This window comes from Alexandromys fortis, unplaced genomic scaffold (genome assembly GCF_014885135.2).
Source record: "Alexandromys fortis isolate MF-2015 unplaced genomic scaffold, M_Fortis_MF-2015_v1.1 scaffold_352, whole genome shotgun sequence".
Taxonomy (NCBI): Eukaryota; Metazoa; Chordata; class Mammalia; order Rodentia; family Cricetidae; genus Alexandromys; species Alexandromys fortis.
In genome coordinates this window covers 448311-467355 of record NW_026068237.1, presented here as the reverse complement: position 1 = coordinate 467355, position 19045 = coordinate 448311, and the positions used below count along the sequence as shown (strand labels likewise).

At 51.6% G+C, this 19045-nt stretch overlaps 1 protein-coding gene across 4 annotated transcripts in view; it reads right to left on the bottom strand.

The window, feature by feature from the left end:
* Window positions 1-2271: 2271 nt before the first annotated feature.
* Window positions 2272-19045, bottom strand: part of LOC126493892 (regulator of G-protein signaling 3-like) — a 79582-nt gene continuing 62808 nt past the window's right edge. For 3 of the 4 annotated variants that reach the window (XM_050131002.1, XM_050131000.1, XM_050131003.1), the window contains 3 exons: window positions 14790-14833; window positions 8993-9115; window positions 2272-4812 (listed from right to left, as the gene is read on the bottom strand). In XM_050131002.1, coding sequence (XP_049986959.1) covers window positions 4705-4812; window positions 8993-9115; window positions 14790-14833 — 275 coding nt within the window. In that variant the 3' untranslated portion in view covers window positions 2272-4704. The other variant, XM_050131001.1, reaches the window with a different exon arrangement.

Here is a 19045-nt window from a genome sequence, read left to right as displayed (position 1 = left end):
GTCAGTATTCGATTCCAGGGCTTCCACATCCTACTTTGTTTTCTTCTGAAAGCAGGAGGATTATAGAGAAAGGAGCCCTCTGACTTAGAGAACCAAGGAGCAGTTCTGATCAGGCTTTCTTTCCTCCAGGGATGCCTTGTGAGCATAGGGACAGGGCTTAACCCTCGGTCCTGGTGCAAACCTGGCCACCCTGCCTCACAGATCAAGCGGAGGTGTGGGTCTGCTGATATCTGCGAAGCTGTGAAGTCTCAGCTCTGACCCCAGGGCTCTAACACCAGTTTGCTTGTGACCCTGGTCACAAATGTCACTTCCCCCTTTTGATCTTGTTTCCTCATCTCCACTCTAGAATAGGAGGGTCCCACTGAACAGCTGGATTCAGTTCTACGCCACCGAGTGAGCATCTCCTCTGGGCCAGCCAACAAGAGAACAGAAAATGAATCAAGCTATGACCTCCACTTGCTCCTAAGGAACTTACAGGCTTGCAAGTGAGATAGAACTAGCTGCCTGGTACAGGATGCTAAGGATGAACACACTCCTCTGGCAAGCACAGTGTGGGTGGGGGTAGCTCTGAGGCATGCCTCAGAAAGTGTCTTAAAAGGGATGCTAAGTCATGATGGCCTCCTTGGGGGCTGCAGCCATCAGGGCCATTGAAGGCGGAAAACAGGGTCCGGGAACAGCCTGCCCATAGAAAGGAACAAGGACTTTTGGGAGGAAGGGACATTCCTACCCGTGTAGCCAGGAGAGCCTTGGAGAGTAAGGCTGGGACCCAGGCTTTATGGTCAAGACCACAGGGGTAGCCTTTAGACAAGGCTGTGACTGCCCAGCCCTGCCAGGACTCCCCAACTGGAATGGTCTGTGGTTGCAAGCAAACAGTAGAATCAAACAATTGTGACAGGTCCTCTGAGCACAGCTGCCCTGCCCAGACATTTGCTGTGTGATCTCAGGCAAGTTTAACTTTTCTAAGACCCAGTATCTTCATCTATAAACTGAGTAGAGCGGGAGTCAGTTCTCAAGAGGAGAGCATCCCACATCAGGCTCTAGTGAGGACCAAAAGAGACAAGGCAGGATTGGCCTGGCTCCCAGCCAGTGCTCGCCAAATCTTCTACCACGACCATGCGCTCTACACCGGAACCAAAGACTTAGGAATGGCTGGGGGCATGGCAGGGGACCCTCTTCAGAGACTAGATGGGAAGAAAAAGAAAATAAGAGAGGGCATAGAGGCAGTTGTTCCCTGCTCCTTAAGAGCTGAAGAGGAAAAGAATGGCTGCCTCTGAGAGCAAGGCAGTGAAAGAGGCGGTCTGCCTCAGCCAGACCAGCAGTCGGAGGAGTTGGAAAGAAAAAGAATGCTCTCCGAGGAGAGGGGTTGGGGAGAGGAGCGGGAGGCTGAAATTTGATCCCTTTGATTCCAGCTACTTAGGGGCTGACGCCTTAAACTAGTGGATTAGCAAAACCCAGGCCCAAATTCTGGCAGAGGCAGGTCCTCTCCCGCCATCCACTGGGCCTGGTTTAAAGTCTCCTCTCTTCTGCACTGATGCTCACAGTAGCAGGCTGGAGCCTCAGCCAGGTCCCACGATGGTGACCCATGATCCTGTTGAAAGCCAGACTTTGAAGAAGATGCGCAGCCCAGCGCTTCAGAGCCTCTGAAGGGCTTATTTTAGAAGCTTAGTTCTGCCTTTTGTATCAGACTTTTGTTAAATCCTGTGAAAATAGATTTGTTTTTCAGCCTGGGCCACCATATAGGGGAAGTAATGATCTACTGTGTCTCATTTTAATTGGTCCCCAAAGTACTCTTCCTCAGAGGAATGGGCCAAGATGTCTGAGACGCACATGTGCCTCCTGCCACCTTTGCCTCCACAAAGGACAATGGTCTAGGTCTCTTACCAGCTGCCTGACATAGTCTAAGGCATTTAACATCTCAGAACCTTTCACTGTTCCATTCGTAAAATAGGAGACAAAGCTAGGCACCCTACTGCTATCCCCAAAGTGCATGCTCACTGTGGAGTCACTGTAGTTATGCATCCACAAGGCAAAACCGTCTATGCCTCTACTCTGGAGAACCTACTTAGTGCCTTGAAACTGGTTATGATTAGTAAGGCTCTGATGGCAAAAGTTAGAGGAGAAATTAATAATATCTCACCACTCCCAGAAGGTCCATGTGGTTACAGCTCCTAAAGGGCCAGCAGACTCAGACATGACAACTTATATGGAAGATGAGCTTCAGAGGACTCAGAGCCCAAGACACAGAAAGGGATCCAAGAACACACAGGAGACTAAAAGGGGCACTTTGTATTTAAATCTCACAAATGGCCTTCCAACAATAAAGCAGTTGTGCTCCCATCCTCCCAGTTCTGGGTCCAAAGACACCACCCAAGACAATTGGTCCATCAGGAAAGAGGTCATTGTGTGCTTCTTAGTGTGATTTATGTGTCAGGGAGGAGCCCAGCTATGTTTCCTGTGATTATGACTCTCAGAGGCAATGTTGAGAGCTTGGTCATTCTCTTGAACAGCTGGGATGGACTAAAGAGCAGAGGCCACTAGGTCATATTTCATCTTCTCGGGGTCCGCGACACCAAATTAATTGTCGCATTGATTCATGAGGCAGGACAATCACCACAGCCACTGAGCGAGCTAGCCCAGGGCTCCGTCAGCAGCAGGCCTGAGAGCTTGATGGGAGAATCTGTCCTGCGCAGGAGCTTATCAGGGAGAATGGCCCTTCCCAGGGATGGGTGTTATGTTCAGATCCTCCATTTCCTGAGCCAAGAGCTCAGACACAAGTCTTCTGTACTTCTCTGCTGGACACAGGTCCCCAGACCCAGGAGAGACAAGACTGTTTGTTGATTTCCTGGACTGGCAATTCTCCTGTGCCTCATGGTCCCCTTAATGTAAGAGAATCAAATGAAATCAAAGTGTAGTGTGCTGTGTGCACAGACCCTCAGGCTGATCGTTGGCTGGCACAGGGTGCTACATACCCCCTGGACCAGGCCAAGCAGCCTCTTTCCATACTGGGCTGGACGTGAGTCTGACACCTGCAGGTTCAGCCCATTTCCCATCAGCCTGATGACTCAACATGGTCTCATTCTATGTTAGAAGGAAGAGAAACTGAAATAAGGGACACACTCTCTTCTAGGTCACTGTTTAGAGGCCCTGGCAACCTCAGAATAGCACAGGAATCTTCCCTAAGGTCCTTCATGACCAAGGTGGGGGCTTCTCTGGCCTTGGCCATAACTGTAGCTTTTGTGCTCAGGGCCCCCAGGAGACCTAGACCTACAAATACTCTCTAGAGTGTAGCCTATGTCCCTTTAATCTACAGCCTTGAGATTCTGTCCTGCTGGATCTCTGCAGTTAGGGAAGGCTGTGCAAGCTGCCCAGTCCAGAGTCCCAGCTAGGTGGACAGGGAGTGGACAAGGTCAGCTTCCATCACTGGCCCTGTACCCTGGACTCTAGTTCTCTGAGTATAAGGTCCTGACTTCCTTCAAGACCCCTTGGCGTGAGGGGCAGTGCTGATATAGATGATCTCCATGGAGCCTGGGGGCAGGACAACTTCGAACTTTCCCATCTTGGGAAAACTAAGCTTTTCTGTTACAGGAGCCATGGACATTCCCTCAGCACTGGTCCTATCTGGACTGACCAGAAGAGTATTTATGAGGGAGGCCTCAAACTTCACAACACTGTGACAGCAAGACCCAGTGGGGTATGAGGGCAGGCCGGGCTGAGGAAATCATCCCTCCTTGTCCCAGAGCCTAGCATCCAATACCTACCATCCCAGCACCCTGTAGAACAAGTCACTATTATCCTGGCCTGGAAGCCCGAAGGGGAGGCCTAACCAGGCTCACAGCCACTCTGATCTTGTAGACACTTGAGGGGTCTGTGACACCCTTCCTCAAAAGCCTTCCATGGCTCCCTACGATCACCAAATGTGTGCTCTTCGGAGAGCTGCAGCCACACTAGCCTCCCTCTAGTCCTCAACACACCATGCCCCCTCCTTCCCATCTCTTCCTGTGCTGTTTCCACCGCCTGGAATGCTCTCTCCAAAGTCTTTGGCTGGTGGGTTCCTTTCCAGTCCATAGGCCTTGGCTTACAAGCTATGTCTTTCCCCATCATACCCCACACATAGCAGCTAGATCCAACGCCCTCTCTGAAGACATCTACGATGGTTCTGTTCAGACTCCCCCAGTGTGTAATCATGAATTGGTGTTGATTTATTTAATGTTATCTCTCTATCAGGACTAAGAGGCCTGGGATCTTGACGGGAGCACGGGTTCCCCTAGCATAAAGGAGATGTCCCCCAGTATCTACTGAATGAAGAAGTAAATGTGTCCAGATGAAACAGGAGTGGGAAGATATCTTCTGGCAGGAATGGGTCACAGGCATTTCTCCATTAAAGTGACCCCTCCCTCTTTCCTGCTGTGCCCAGGCAGGTGCCCAGGTGCCATTCAGCCTCCTTCTGCTTGAAGGGAGTTTGCTGCAGAATCTTCTCCATCCGGGACTTCCGGGACCACTCTGCACAAGCCCACAGGGTCTCTCACACCACTGTTCCTCCTGTTGCCAGTCCATACACACCCTCGGGACCACTCCCTCCAGATGACCCTAGGCCCACCATCTTGGTCTTCCATTTTGGGTCCAGTTGAGATGAGGTTACTGTGTGATAGGAAAAGCCCCCATAGGGTTAAGTTGCCAGAAGCACAGTCCCGCCCTTGGGCTTGTTCAGCCAATCAGAGTCTGTCCTGATGAGGTAAAGCTTCTATCTTGGGTGGCTTTGAAGGAGGTGACTGGCCCCATCTCCTGCTGGAGAGAGCCGTAAGGGTGAAGTTTCTGTGGAACCAGACAGAACTGGAATTAGCTCGCTGTCCACTCTGATCAGGACGGCCTGACTCCACGATCTGCCTGGGCTTCTTTCTACAGCACTCAGTCCCTGGCGTCTCCGAGACCCATCTCTAGCTGTCCCAGAGAGATGACAAGGTGGAGCACTGGAAGTCATACAGTCAGAGAGAGCCCAGCAGGCCTCAGTTTCCCCGCCAGGGCTCTAGAATCTGGCAGGTAGCTACCCAGGAGTGTCAAAAAACACTTGTCACATGAGCTTGAGGACCAGTGTCAACCTCAGTAAACATGGATAACAATAAATTATTCTACATAATCACCCTGACAGACAGTGATGAGCATCACAGTGTCCTCCTGCATGCCACAACACCCTACATAGTCCCCAACGGATCCTTACAATAACCCTGGCTACCCAATCTGATTTGCTGATAAAAAATGTCCTCAGGGAGGCTAAGTGGTTCTCCCAAGCTGACATATCTATGCAATCATTTTGAACTATCTGTTGTCTATGACTGAGAAGGAGAGAATGTGATAAATTCTTCCACGTGACAACAGGGTTGGTACCTGTACCCTTCTCATCCTCAGGCCTCTGAAGACTGATCAAGCCTACTCTGTTCCGAAGGTTCTGGAGTCCAGTCGCAGAAGCACCCACGTACCAATGGAGGTTAACCATGAATGGACAGTCAGGACCAACCCCCGTGGACAAGTCTCAGATCTACAGCCATGGCCTCAATGCTGGGATCACCACTCCAGTCCCACATCACCCCTTTCTGATTAGAAGCCGGTAAGGCCCCAGATGAGGTGCCATTCATCTCTGTGACCCCAGAGAATCTAAAGCAATGCCAGACACAGGGGGGCACATTCATCATGTGTGTTTGATCAAATAATCAAAATTGTATAGATCAGTCAGTCCCTGGCAGCTTTAAGCCTCACTGGCCACAGCATGGACCAGCTCTGAGCAGATCTAATGAGAAGCATCACGGTAGTGCTCAGAATACAGCAAAGGGAGCCTGGGCCCTGTTATCAGAGGCAGGAGTGAGAACGCCCTCCAGGGACATGTAAGGAAGCAAGAGTGCACAGAGTTCTACAGACAAGCATGGGTGCTGAGTGAGGAAAGTAGCTGGGACGGGACAAGAGGCAGAACATGCTGAAGGCTGAGGATGGAACTCAGCTGAGAAGAGGACGTCCTTGTCACGCACAAAGTCCTGGGTTCAATTCCCAAGACTGTATAAGCTGGGTGTAGTGGTATATGTGTGTACTTTTAGTACTTGGGAAGTTGAGGCAGAAGGGATTCAAAGTTTAAGGTCGTCCTCAGCTACACATGGAGTTTGAGGCCAGCCCAGGCTATATGTGGCCCTGTCTCAGAAGGGTGAAGGTAGCAGTTGGAGCAGATGGTTCTGTAGACACTATACTTGTGCACAAGCATGAGGATCTGAATCTGGAAACCCAGCAGCCAGGCTGGAACAGGCGGATCCTAGGAGCTCTCGGCCAGACAGCCTTGCATAATCAGTGAACTTCAGTTTCCGTGAGAGATGCTATCTCTAAAACTAAGGTGAAAAGCAACTGAAGAAGACACCCGACATAGACCTCTGACCAATACACAAAGACACAGACGGACAGGCAGACACACATGCCACAGACCTTCTCCTCCCTTCCCACATATGTTACAGAAAGTTATGAAAGAGAAAGAACTCTCCAGAGTGTAATTTCCTAAGAGAGGTGGCTAGCTCCAGTCCCTGGCCTCTTAGGATCACAAAGCAGAAGGGACCTGGCAGGAGACTTCCAACTGCCGTGAGTGGTTGCCACAGGTTGTGCTGCAGGTAAGTGCCACACCTGCCTGCTGTTCTTTACACTGCCTTCTCCATTCCCTGTGTCCTCGCAATAAGCATTGCAGTCCTTCTCAGGACAAACTGTGCCTATCACTGCTTGTGAATGGAGAAGGACAAGCAACATGACAGGGAGGAACAGGGGCTGGGGAAGGAAAGGGTAGCGGGGAGTCTGATGGCTGCTCTGTGAGAGAGGCCTTGGAATGGGGCAGGTTGCCTAGACACAGTGTCCTCAGTTCCACAGGAGGCAGAAGGGAAAGGCATGCACTGCAGCATTGGTCCCAGTAGAACCTCCAAGCCAAGAAGCAAGAGCCAACTTCCCAGAACTGCTTGGCTTTCTTGCTCCTCCCAAGGACAGTATCTGTCCTTTATGGCCAGGCTGGGGAAGGCCGGCCTTCGGGAAGGATGCTTGCAGCGCCTGAGGCTGAGCACAGGTGGCCGAGAGGAGTGTGGAGTCATTAGAGTTGCTGAAGCCTGCCTGGGCTGCTAGAGGGCTGGAGAGGATCAGACTTACCGGAACTTCTTTCCAGAAGCACTCTAAGTGACTCAAGAAATTCATTGTTAAAATTCCTTAAGTAGGTATGGTGGAGGTGTGGCTGGGTAGGGTTGAGCAGCAAAACACAGGCCCCCTGGGGGGGGGGAGGTTGCCTCACACAATAACTGACTTCCTGGGAGAGTGGAGCTGTATAGATCTTGGCAGGCCCAGGTCCCAGGCACACAAAACACCTCCAAAGCTGTTCGAGCTGCCAGCCTCTCCTCCACCCTCCTTTGCACCCCCTCCGGCTGCTCCTCAAACAATGCACTTACAGAGCTGGCGCCTGCCCGGGATAACCACATGTTAGGGGTGAGCCAAGGGCTGGAACCCCTTTCAGGGTCAGCCAACTAAGCCCATTGCTGAGCAGGGTCCAGAGCCTCTCTGAAACAGCCTAGCCTGCCTTTAGGTTCCCGTATCCCCGGGTGAGGCTGCGCTCAAGTGTCTCCAAGGTATTGAGAGGCTGTGGCTCTCCAGAGTCAGCAAGTTCTGGAGTCAAAAGCACAGTGCACTCTTCCCCCAGGTGAGAGGAAGAAAGCCCAAGGAAAAGGAAACAGTAGCAGGAGTGCTGACCTTGGGTGACCTGGGAGTCTACCACTGAAGGAAAAACGACCTTTGCTCAGGCAGCACAGATCCATGGGGGTAAGACAGCCTACTTATAGCCATGGTGTTGGAGCACTGTGATGATGGGGTGGGGAGAACGGTGCACTCCACTCAGTGTTTGCTGAATGAACACCTGCTACATACTTGGTGCTACACCGTGAACTGCATCTGCTCTCCCAGTTAATGCCCACAGCAGTCCTTAAGGGAGGAACCACTGCCCCTCTGATGGAGTCACCAAAGCATGGGCAACAAAAGGACTCGCCCATAGTTACACTGGTCACCAGCAACCATGTTTGACCAGTATCTCCCATTAAAACACCTTTCAAAGTCTAGGATGATGCAGTGCCCTGATCCTCACTGCCCTTGCCAGTTTGCTGGAGAGCAGCTGTCTACCATTGAACAGAGGGGTTGCCAGCACCTCTTCCATGAGCTTACTGCCCCCTCTGACAGCCAGGGCACATGGCTTGGTAGCCCAAATATATCAAATAGCAACAAGGCCCACAGGTGGGCAAGCTTCAGGCTCCTCATCTCCTCTTCCCTGAGAGCTAACAGATCTACCATCTCAGCAGCTTCTGCAGCCAACACCCCAAACTCCAAGTGGCCAGCACTTGTGGTAAGAAAACACACCTGAACGACTCACAGTGCGGAGAGGCCTGTGCCGTGTGGCAGGCATCTGAGTATCAGAGGGGACTGTTACCTGGCTCCCATCTCATCTGCGCCCCCGGCACAGAGCTGTGCCAGCCCAGCTCAGCCTTCCCTGGTCATTGGTAATCGCCCTGATGTTCCAGCTGGCCAGCCCCAGGCCTCAGCAATCCAAAGTCAGTTTCACTCGGCTCTGGCAAGCATCAAACTATAGTGTTCTACCACAAACATCCCCTCAGTTATGTCTGTCCTGGGCTAGTGTTAACAGCAGTGTGTTGCCCCGGACACCACCTATGCAACAGCAGAAGGACAGTTAAACCTTGCCATCAGCAAACCGAACAGCAAACTGATGGCCTATGCCCAGTTTGACTGTTGTTCCTTTGGCAAACAATGCCAAACCCATTCCAAAGACCCATAGAAAACCCTGAGGAGAGATATTCAAACACAGACCTTTTGCCAAGCCCACTGCCCTGGTCCAGGGGCTAAGATCAGGACGGCTCCCAGCTCAGATCCAAGGCTAGCTGAGGGGAAAGGTAGCAGCCAGGGCTGCAGCCACTGGCAGAGCCCTTACCTTCCTCTCCAGGGGCGATACGGCCAGCTGTTGCTGCTTAGCGATGTTCTCTGACAGGCACCAGCACACCCTCTTCTTCTGCTCCTGTGAGTGAGCCTCCAAAGTGAACAAGCACTCTGCCTTCTGACGTCAGGGAGAAGAGAGAGGAATGGCTGGTCAGGGCTGCTCCCTGACTCAAGGGGTTCCAGGGCCCAAGCCCACCCCTAGGCTCCAGAGGGAGAGGCTACATCAGGGAAGGGAGCGTCAGCTAGGAGCAACAAATACACACCAATCCCTTGTGGCACTGAGGTGGGCAGAGGAGCAGGGAAGTAGGGCCATTTGGGAGGCACAAGGCCACAGTCTGAGTAGGGGAGGGAGGCAATGGCTCTCTCTACAGTGGAAGTCTGTGGAGAGCTGCAGGCCGGAGGGTGAGGTCACCCTTGGAACAGACTGCACAAGGCAGCAGCTGGGGATCACGTGCAGAAGCCAAAGGACCAAGCTCTTGAGCTTGTGCTCTGTGGACACAGAACTCTCCCCACCCCAAAGACCACAGAACCCCCTTCTCTCATGGCACCCTTCTTCAGATCACAGGTCAAGGTTCGCTGGGTTGGATGAGCACAGCCACAGAACTGGAGTCCCTTGGGGAAGTGTAGGACGGGCAATCACAGGGCTTGCTAACACCACCCTGCACCTGAGCTGGGGCTCTCATCAGCTGCTGTGTAGTGTTAGTCTGGCTGACATTTGAATCTTGCTTACGACAAACACCTATAGAAGGCCCTCTTCATCTGGACCTAGCACAATATTGGGAAAGCACTCTGGCTGCCTGGAAGAACTTCCATGATGACAATAGACCCAGGGCAACTTTGATACAGCACCAGTCAGTCAGTCCCTGAAGCAGTCAGGGCATTCGGGGGGCAAGGTAGTGTAACTCCTAGCGCGCAGGGTCTCCCCAGCCCCCACGAGGCGCTAGGACCAGAAGATGGCAAGGTGTTCTTCACCCGCTGCTGCTAATACTCAGCCAAGGAGTCAAGAGCGTGAGCTGGGAGAGAAAGACCACGTATCACCCAGTCTCTCCATTCTGCAGACTTGGTTTCTCAGCTCCCAACCCCTAGAAAGTCAGAAGTGTTCTATAGAATAGTGGCATTGCCTGCACCCCAAATCTACAAAGCAGGAAGGACTTCCATGGACCATGGCATACAGCAGTGCAGCTACTTCTCACATCCAGCCTCTATCGAGGGCAGGGACGCCTCCCATCCTGTGTTCCTGGAGCGCTTGCCATCCTCTCATGCTGCAAAATACTGAGAAGCTTTTTTCCTAAAAGCACGAGGGAGAGGGAGCTGAGAGGATGAGCTGTGGCAAGCCCATGCTTCACTTAAAGTCAGGTCCTCCACTTCCCAGACCACTCCTCCCCACTGCAGAGCAAATAAGCCTCAGCTTCCCGGGGGAGCCCAGCAAGCAGTGGGCCCTCTGCTTCCTGCCTCATGGTGTTCCCCTAAGTGGGAGGGACCAAGAAGGTCCTGTCCAGCCTTGAAAGGCCACCGCTTTACAAACACGGCCCAGCTTGAGCCTCCTAGCCCTGCTCTTACCTCACCATGTGGGCTTCTGACTATTCTCCACCTAATTTATCAACTGTGTTATAATGTAGTCTGTATCTATGATCTCATTTTGATCTGGACAATTTCAAGAAGCGGAGAAGGTGCGGATTCTCTATTCTTTTATTTTATTTTATTGCTATGGATCAAACCCAATTTTGTACACATGCTAAGCAAGCACTCTACTCCCAGCCCTTGATTTTTTTGAGCTCATGATCCTTTAGCTCAGCCCAGCCTGGAACTTACTGCCAAGTCCAGGCTGCCCAGAAACATGTGATCCTTCTGCTACCTCTGGACCACAGACATGTGCTACCATGCCTAGCTGGGGTGTGGATTGTTATTCCCCTTTATGGAAGGGGAAGACCAAGGTTCAGAATGGCCAAGGGGTTCTCTGAATCTTGAAGCCAATGAATCAATCAGAGGGAAATACTGAGCCGGGAGAGCCACCTGCTGCAATTTCATCTCTAAGCTCTGGAAGATATCACCTCCCAGTGAGGCTTTTACACCCCTTGCTGGTAGGATTGCTCTGTCTTACAGCCTGGAGGCAACGGGAGTATCATGCCATCAGAAGAAACTTTATGTAGGTCAGGGGGCTCTCTAGTTGTGGTGGTCACAAGACGCTTTTTGTACAGCTGCTTGCTACTCTGGCATGGCAAGTCTCTCCCTAAAAGACACAGGAAAGCTTCTTGAGTGCAGCCAGCATCCCTGACCCTAATCCTGAATTGACTTCCACAGCACCAAGCTCTTCACTAGCATGCCTTGATATTTCTTCCAACAGCCTTTCGAGGGAGCAGCGGTGGCTGTTCTATACTACTGACACCTTCAAGAAACACTTCTTAGAAAGGTCCTTGGGGTTCTTACCTGGGATAGCCACCAGGCCATTTGTAATGATTACATACGATTCAGTGAGTCACGCAGCCAGCAGCTGAGCCCAGAGCCTCCTCCAGAATCTCCTTACAAGAATGATATCCCGGATCAGGGATGGCAACTTTACTGTCGGTCTGTCCAGCAAAGGACAGAACCACACCTGACAGTTTGAAACTAGCACCTGCTACAATGCTTGAGAACTAAGAAGGCTTCCTCGGCACCCAGGACCTAGCCCCAGGTGGGACTGTCTTACAAGGAGAAACATTTTTAGAAGGAGCCTGGGTTTCAAAGAGTGGTCTAGCCAAGAGAGAGAGAGCCAGCTCCCTGAAGAGAGGCTAACTCCCTACCTGCCCAAATCTGTCCAAACTGTGAGTCCTCATTGCCTGCCAGCTGGCCCACATGTGAACCATCTGTCATAATTCCGTGTGCTCCAAATGACCCAATTAGTCAGCTTCAATTCTGACTTGCTCAATGGCTTCAATAGCAGATTCCAGGGTCAAGGCTGCAAGCCCTCCTAAAGGTATCCTGTCCACTCAGAGGCACTGTCTTCTGACTGTGGGATGCGTGACCAAACACAGGCTTCTTAGCTGCATAAATCTCGTCCCACAGCACTAGGTGGGGGACCCCTGCACTTGACTGTATCCTCAAATCCAACCAGACTCCCAGCTCTTCTTGGCCTCTTTTAAAAAAAAAAATCATTCCTAACATCCTTGTTTTAAACTGATTTTATCTTTGTAAAAACCTAAACAGCTTCAGCAGTAACTGAAGCCTGTCCATGTGCCATGATAAACTTGTTTCATCTCATTCTCTCCTGATGGACAGAGGAGGCAGGCAGACAAGAAAGATACTGCTGCCACCATTTGGGGGGTGGGAGTATAAGATAACTAAGACTCTGAGGGGCCAAACCTTAAGACGATCCTAACTAACTCCAGAACCTGGGATCTTGCCAGGCCTGTATAACCACGTAGGTGTTACCTGGGAAGTGAGAAAGTCCACCAAGCTGTCGTTCTAAAACATGAGACCTCTAATGGAGAGTAAACGGACATGAAAAGTCCTTCCTCCTGTGTTGATCTAATTACTACTTGGCTGCTACTGGCTGAGCATGCTGAGGGCTGGGCTCTGGGCTAAGTGTTTTAGATGCATTGTCTTATTGAATCTCATTTTAACATTACAACCCTGCAAGAAATGTTATAGACTCACTGTCTATGTCAGGAGTATGTAACCTGATCCAGATCACTCAAGAAATGGCAGAGCCTCCTCATTCCCAAAACTAGCTTCTTCAATGAATAGAGTCAACCCCATGTCATAAAGGAGAGAGAAAATGGTTCCCAGACAATATGCCCCATGCTCTGAAGCCAGTTGTGGGCTGCATATATCCCAGATTCAGAAGGACTGAGGGACACCTGTCCTTGGAATTATGACTGCTTAGAGCAGACCAGGAGTGATGGCGCACACCTTTAATCCCAGCACTCAGGAGACAGAGGCAGGCGGATCTCTAAATTTGAAGGCACCCTGATCTACAGAGTGAGTTCTATCTAGGACTGCCATAGCTGAAGAGAGAAACTCTGTCTCGAAAAAAAGAAAGAAGGAAGGAAGGAAAGAAGGAAGGAAGGAGAAAGAAAGAGAAAGAGAGAGAGAGAGAGAGAGAGAGAGAGAGAGAGAGAGAGAGAGAGAGAGAGAAATGAGAACAAGACTGCTCAGGATAACCCTACCCAGGACCAAGATGTTGTCCCCAGGACAGTTGTGACTTTTCTGAATGCAGACGGAAAAAATACCTCTTAAAACCTCAAATCCTCCCAGTTTCTTCTTGGGTGTCACTAGCATATCAGGCAAGGGAGACTAAACTATTCCATAGAAATTCTAACTAAGATTTGTTTAGGGATCTCCAGGAGGCTCAACACCACCTACAACAAGAATGCTCAGGGCCAAGCAGTGTGGTCCTCCCCGCACCAAGGTTTGCTCCTCATTAGGAGAAGCCCATTAAGGTGAGAGGCTCCCGGCTCCCAGCTCCCAGCTGCCTGAGAAATGCACTCTCCCAGTCCCTCAGGGTCAGATCACCTGGTACATTCCGGAAACTCGAGACCTCAGATCAATAGCCCTTTGCCAATCTTTAGAGAACTAGAAAGGAGGTCTCAGAAGCAACAAAACATCAGTCTGGCAGGAAGCACTCTTGCTGTTAGAGAACCTCAGCCTCGTTTCAGAAGCTGGGGAGCACATGGGAAGCCAGAGGGGCAGTGGGTACATCTCTGCCACCATTCCTCCTGTCTATACTTGGCTTGCTCAGCTCTGTGGAACTGAACGCCTTCCAGTGATGAAGGGATTTTACCAGCCACTCCTGTGCCTGGGCTGGACTGTGGTTGACACGGGGGAGAATCTCCACTGCCTGCAGGTCTACTTTCAGACCTGAGTCCCCAGTTCTACTATGAAACCTTGCTTCTTGGCAACTCTCAAGTTCCCGGTAAACTTTCTTGTTCCTGGGTTCTTAGCCAGAAACTGAAGGAATGCTTTTCAATCCCAGGTGATGCAAATCCCTTTTCAGAAAGGTATATTCCTCTCGGCCAGCCCTTTAGGTCATCCCTATCATACAGACACAAGACAGCAGAAGGCAGAGATGGGCCTTGCTTGGACAGATGCCACATGTCATCAGAACAAGGCTGGGAACAGAAAATTACACAGGAAACTGAAGAGAATTTGGATGACTTGGTGGCCCTCAGATTTTTCGTCACCAAGGGCCTCTCTGGTTAGAGCCCTGCAAACACATGGAGCAAAAGCTTTGCTTGGTTTTGCTCCTGAAAGGTACACGAGCCTCCACAAGCTTCTAATCCGAGATCATCAAGAGTGTCGGTCCCTCTTGTGGGCATCTCTCTGAGCCAAACACGGACACGTGGTGACTGCTTTAAGCTTGCACTATCTGGCCAGGTGAAGGTACAATTACCTTGAGGCCTTTGAAACACTGACAAGCCTTTGTAGGAGGAATGGGGGTGGTACTTCCTGGAAAAAGAGGGTGAAAGAAGCAGGCGTGGGAGCTGGGCCGTCTCCAGAAGAGGGGCGAGTAAATAAATAAACAGGGCAGTGTGCAGCTGTGTGCAGCTGTCGGGCCACGCCCTCAGGATGCCTGCAGGGACAGGGACAGCAGCGGGCCCAAGCAGGGTATCTCAGGGGCCATCCCGAGTACCACCTGTTTAGCTGCCCTTTCATGCAGAAGTAAACAGGGTCGGCTGTGTTCTACACAGTAAGAAACTGTCTCTGACTTGGTCTTCGGTCGTTGCATGATTATATGGAAGCCAACCTCAAGCCTGGTCCCACCTCTTTCCTCAAGTACCAGGTCACACTCCTCCAAATCAGAGAGAGGGACTCACCTCGGCCAGGTACAGCACGCAAAATTTCAAGTCTTCTGAAGAGCCTTCAAAGAGAACAGAAAAGAAGACTCACATTAGAATTGGCTACCCAACCAAAGCCTCTCTGGGCACAGTCAGTATCTCACCCAGGAGGCTGCGTGTGGTGCCTCCCCTAACAAGAGAAAGGAGAGGGCAGGTGTGGGGAGCAGAGCAGTCTCTAGAGCAAAGTTCACTAACTTACCCATCCAAGTGATGCACAGTTGAAAGGCTTTTGCCTACCTGACTCAGAGAATGCCGGAACCCCATTCTCAGGAGACCCTCTGACCCCTAATGGCCAGGTACAGGGAGTTATCTGTATCCCAGAAGGACTCCTTCCTCCCAGAATTCTGCTGGAGAGGTAGCACACTTCTGCGGTTTCTCTTAAACCACTGGTTCTCAACCTTCCTAATGTTGCGACCCCTTGTGTTGTGGTGACCCTCCATCCATAAATTTTCATTGCCACTTCATAACTATAAGTTTGCTACTGCTAGGAATCATAATGCGAATATCTAATATGCAGGATACCTGATATGTGATTCCTGACAAAGGGTTATTCGACCCCAAGGGTCGCTACCCACAGGTTAAGTACCTACACCTTAAACTCTACCACCTTTTCTATTTTGAAATTTAACAGGGAGCCATTAAACCTTTGAGTGGACCTTGTTCCTCACTCAGGGAAGCACGGGTCAGCGAGGGGCAGTCTTCAGTCCCATCTCTGCGCATCCTGGCAGACAGCTCTTCAACATGGCCACGCTCTCTAGACTGTCACTGCTGGTCAATTATGGCAAACTCAACCCATTACAAAACTGGAGAAGATTAGGGCGGGCGGTGGGCTGTTCCCTTCCCTTCTTGGGAAGACTCTTAGTTCAGGAGAACTCCAGATGGAAAGGAAGGGAACACTGGGAGGTGGGGATGGTATAGCCATGAGCGTGGAGATGGAACTGGGCCAGTCCGCACAGAAGCGCACAAGCCCCCACCAGGACACCTGCCCTGCTCCCTTCACCCCCTCTGCCTCGGGATTTGGCTGCACTGTCTCTGAAGTGTTATCTGGACACAGGCCTGGGAGGGTTGGGGACTCCCTGCACTTCCAGCTGTTGGCCTTACCAAGCAGGGTGTCAGTTTTTGAGGAAAGCAACTATCCAACACAAGTAACAGCAAGCCACTTGAAGTGTCAGGGACCCTGGAGTACCACAGTGATCTGGGCCAAGTGCTGCCCCAAATGCTTCCACCAGTCAGCTCAGGGGCTGAGAGTACTTGCCTCTGTATTCATTCCTGTCCACTAGGAGGCAGGGCTCCTAGCATCCTTGGCTCATGTGAGAACAGAGGACCCATAGGGGAAAGTTACTGGGCCAGGTGGTAGGACCTGTAGCCCAGTTCAATGGCTCACACTCAATCACCGCACAGCTTGCCTCTCAAATGCCAAGCTCCAGGGGACCCCTTCAATGCATACGTAAGGCAAAGGAACCAGCAAACCAAACAGGGTCTGTCACTAGGAGAAGCATCGAGGTAGGAGCAGACTGCACATCAAGCCAAGCTCTAAAAACACAGGGAGATAGAGACCTAACCAAGGGAAGCCAGGCCTCCTCGAGCAAGAGAGTGAACACATCCCAAGGGGAGGGAGCTGCCGGGCAGAGCTAGAACAAAAAGTCCCATAAGTAAATGGAGGTCCACTCTGGACTTGGACTCAGTCTTTCTACTTTTCCCCACATGGAAACCGGCCCTGCCTCAGATATCTGTAGTGTTGAAGAGAATGGATCCCAATGTCTCTGTGGTTCTGTGTGTTGGTGAGAGGGAGACAAGGGGTTTCCTTTGCTTAAGAAAACATACTGAAGTATTTCTTAGCAAGACCCCAGTCTAAGGCAGAGACCACTACAATCCATGTAAGAAAGTAATAGGGGAGAGAAGGCCTTAGAAGTACAGAACAGGACTGAGAGATGAGAGAATCAGGAGGATGGGAGCTGAGGCTGGAGAAACACACTGTCAGACAGTCCCTGTGTCTCTGCGCTCTGACACCAGCCCTGCCCCCTCCCTGGCATCTGTGCTGGCAGCAGTGGGTAGCAGGATTCAGAGCCGAGGGTGCCAGGGAAGGAGTGTTTGCAGCTCTGGACAGAACTGCAGAGAACCTCTGCCTTGCTGGAAGAGCCGGACACCAAGGCTTCCGACATGGGGGTTTTCCTTGAATCACACTTACTGCCTCTGCCATTTTGGAATTTATCAAGGAGTCTGTAGTTTCAGAGTGGGCTAACTTCTCCCATGTGATGCACAGACCATGCAGGAGGAATTATTAGGGAATCATGTGTCACCTAGGAGGCCAGAGAAGGCTTCCCGGCCCGTGTCTGCTTATCTATCTAGCACTTACCCAGAGAACACCAAACCTTCTCCACTAGTGGAGGCCGGCCAGAGAGCTCTTGTCTATGTTCTCAAGGGAACTCTGTAGACAGTAAGTGGCAGGGCTGAGATCTGAACCCAGGACAGAGAGCTCCCCACAAAGCCTGGATTCCTAATCCTATGTATATGTCTGTGATCCCGGCCAGCTAGGAACTCCAGGGTGGAGAGGATTGTCCCCAGCTCTCACTGCCGTGGCCAGAACTAAGGTGAGCATGGAGGACAACTGAGATAACGTCAAGCAATCATTCGAGCAGCTGGGGCTGAGGCAGCTGAGTTTCTAAGCTGGAATCCTGGCTCTCCAGTGTGCCTGGAAAGCCCATGAGTCAGACAGACATTTCCAGGTTGTATCTAAGAACAGACAAGGCCAGAAAGACACACCGTGGGTGTGACCCTGGCTGCCAGGGGGGCAGAAACACAAGAGTAGCAAAACCAGCAGGCAGCAGTAGCAGGAAGAGACCACAATGGGCCCCAGCTGACCGGAGATGTCCCAGTTGTTAGCACCGGCTCTCCTCCTGTTCCCATCACATCGCCACTCAGTCCTGACGAACCCTGGGAGAAGCTGACAGGAGGCGTGACCTGACTCTGGAACTCCGGTGGAGGAGCCACCCACTGCCAAGCTAAGGCGGCACTCTGGTCTCCTCTTAGCCATCCATTGTTTACAGAAACAAGTGTCCATTGGTCACCTGACTATGCCATGCTCCCTGTTCAGTCCCAGGAATAGGGTTGAGCAGCAGAGCCAGGCCGCAGCAAACAAGTCACAAGGGAGTCCTTGGTCCCAGGGATAGACTGGATTCTGCCCTGCTAGGGAGCAGCACCTGCCAGCCCCAGCCTGCCAAGCTGGAGACCTTCTTTGTTTAACAACTTTTGGCCCCCTAAACTGACTTGAAATCAAGTAGAAACCTAAGAGAGACCATTCTGCCACCAGACACTCCGGCTAACTCCCAAATGGCCTCTTTGGGGGCATGTGGGAGGGGCTAGGAAATGGCACCAGCCTCAGGACACTGAACCCCACATCTCTGACTCTGGCTGCTGCAGCAGGAGGCGTGGGACTTCAGAACACAGAGCCTATCTGAAGAGAGCTGAATGGTGAGCTCCGTTTGGTGTCTATAAGTAAATCTAAGTCCTGAATCATGTACCTTGAGTGCTCCTTCCAACTAGCCTTCTCCGTCCATCTCAGCAGCTCCAGGCGTCCCAGGATTCACTTTCAACCCCTCTCAGACCTGTGGTCTACCCAGGAAATGCAGGACAGGCTGTGTCTGTGATCATCTTGCCTGAGATGCGCTGCCGGGGTCACCCTTAGCTTTGACCTTAGTTTTCATTGTGACTGTCCCATCATCCACAAGCAGACACGGCCTCAGCCCCAGACCATCTCTGCATGCAACTGAGTCTCTGGGGAGCCTCTCTGCACCCCTTAGCTCTTACCACCCACCATGAACATCACTGCCTGGTACAGGAGAGTGTGTACAAATTCCTCAAACTCCAAATCCAGGCCCTGGGCCTCCAGGAGGGGAAGCCCAGTCAGCCCCCAGCCTGTATATCCCAATCTGGAAGCAGGGTGATATGAGTAGTAACCAGCTTCTCCCAAGAGCCAGCGTGGTGTCAGGGACAGGCGGGAAACTGTGAAGGGGTAAAAGGAAAAGGTCCACAGAGGTTACAAGTGTACTCTTCTTACAGTGAAGCTGTGTTTGGCCCCCAGTCCTGCGGCCGCTGCTCTCTCTACCCACCACCCCAGATCCACCCAAAAAGCAGTCAGCAGGAAGCTGGGTCAGTAAGGGTTTGGGGCTTGTGGCCCTGGAGTGTGCAACGGTCAGGGTTCAGGTCCTGGTGCACCTAGTGCGAGGTACTGAGCA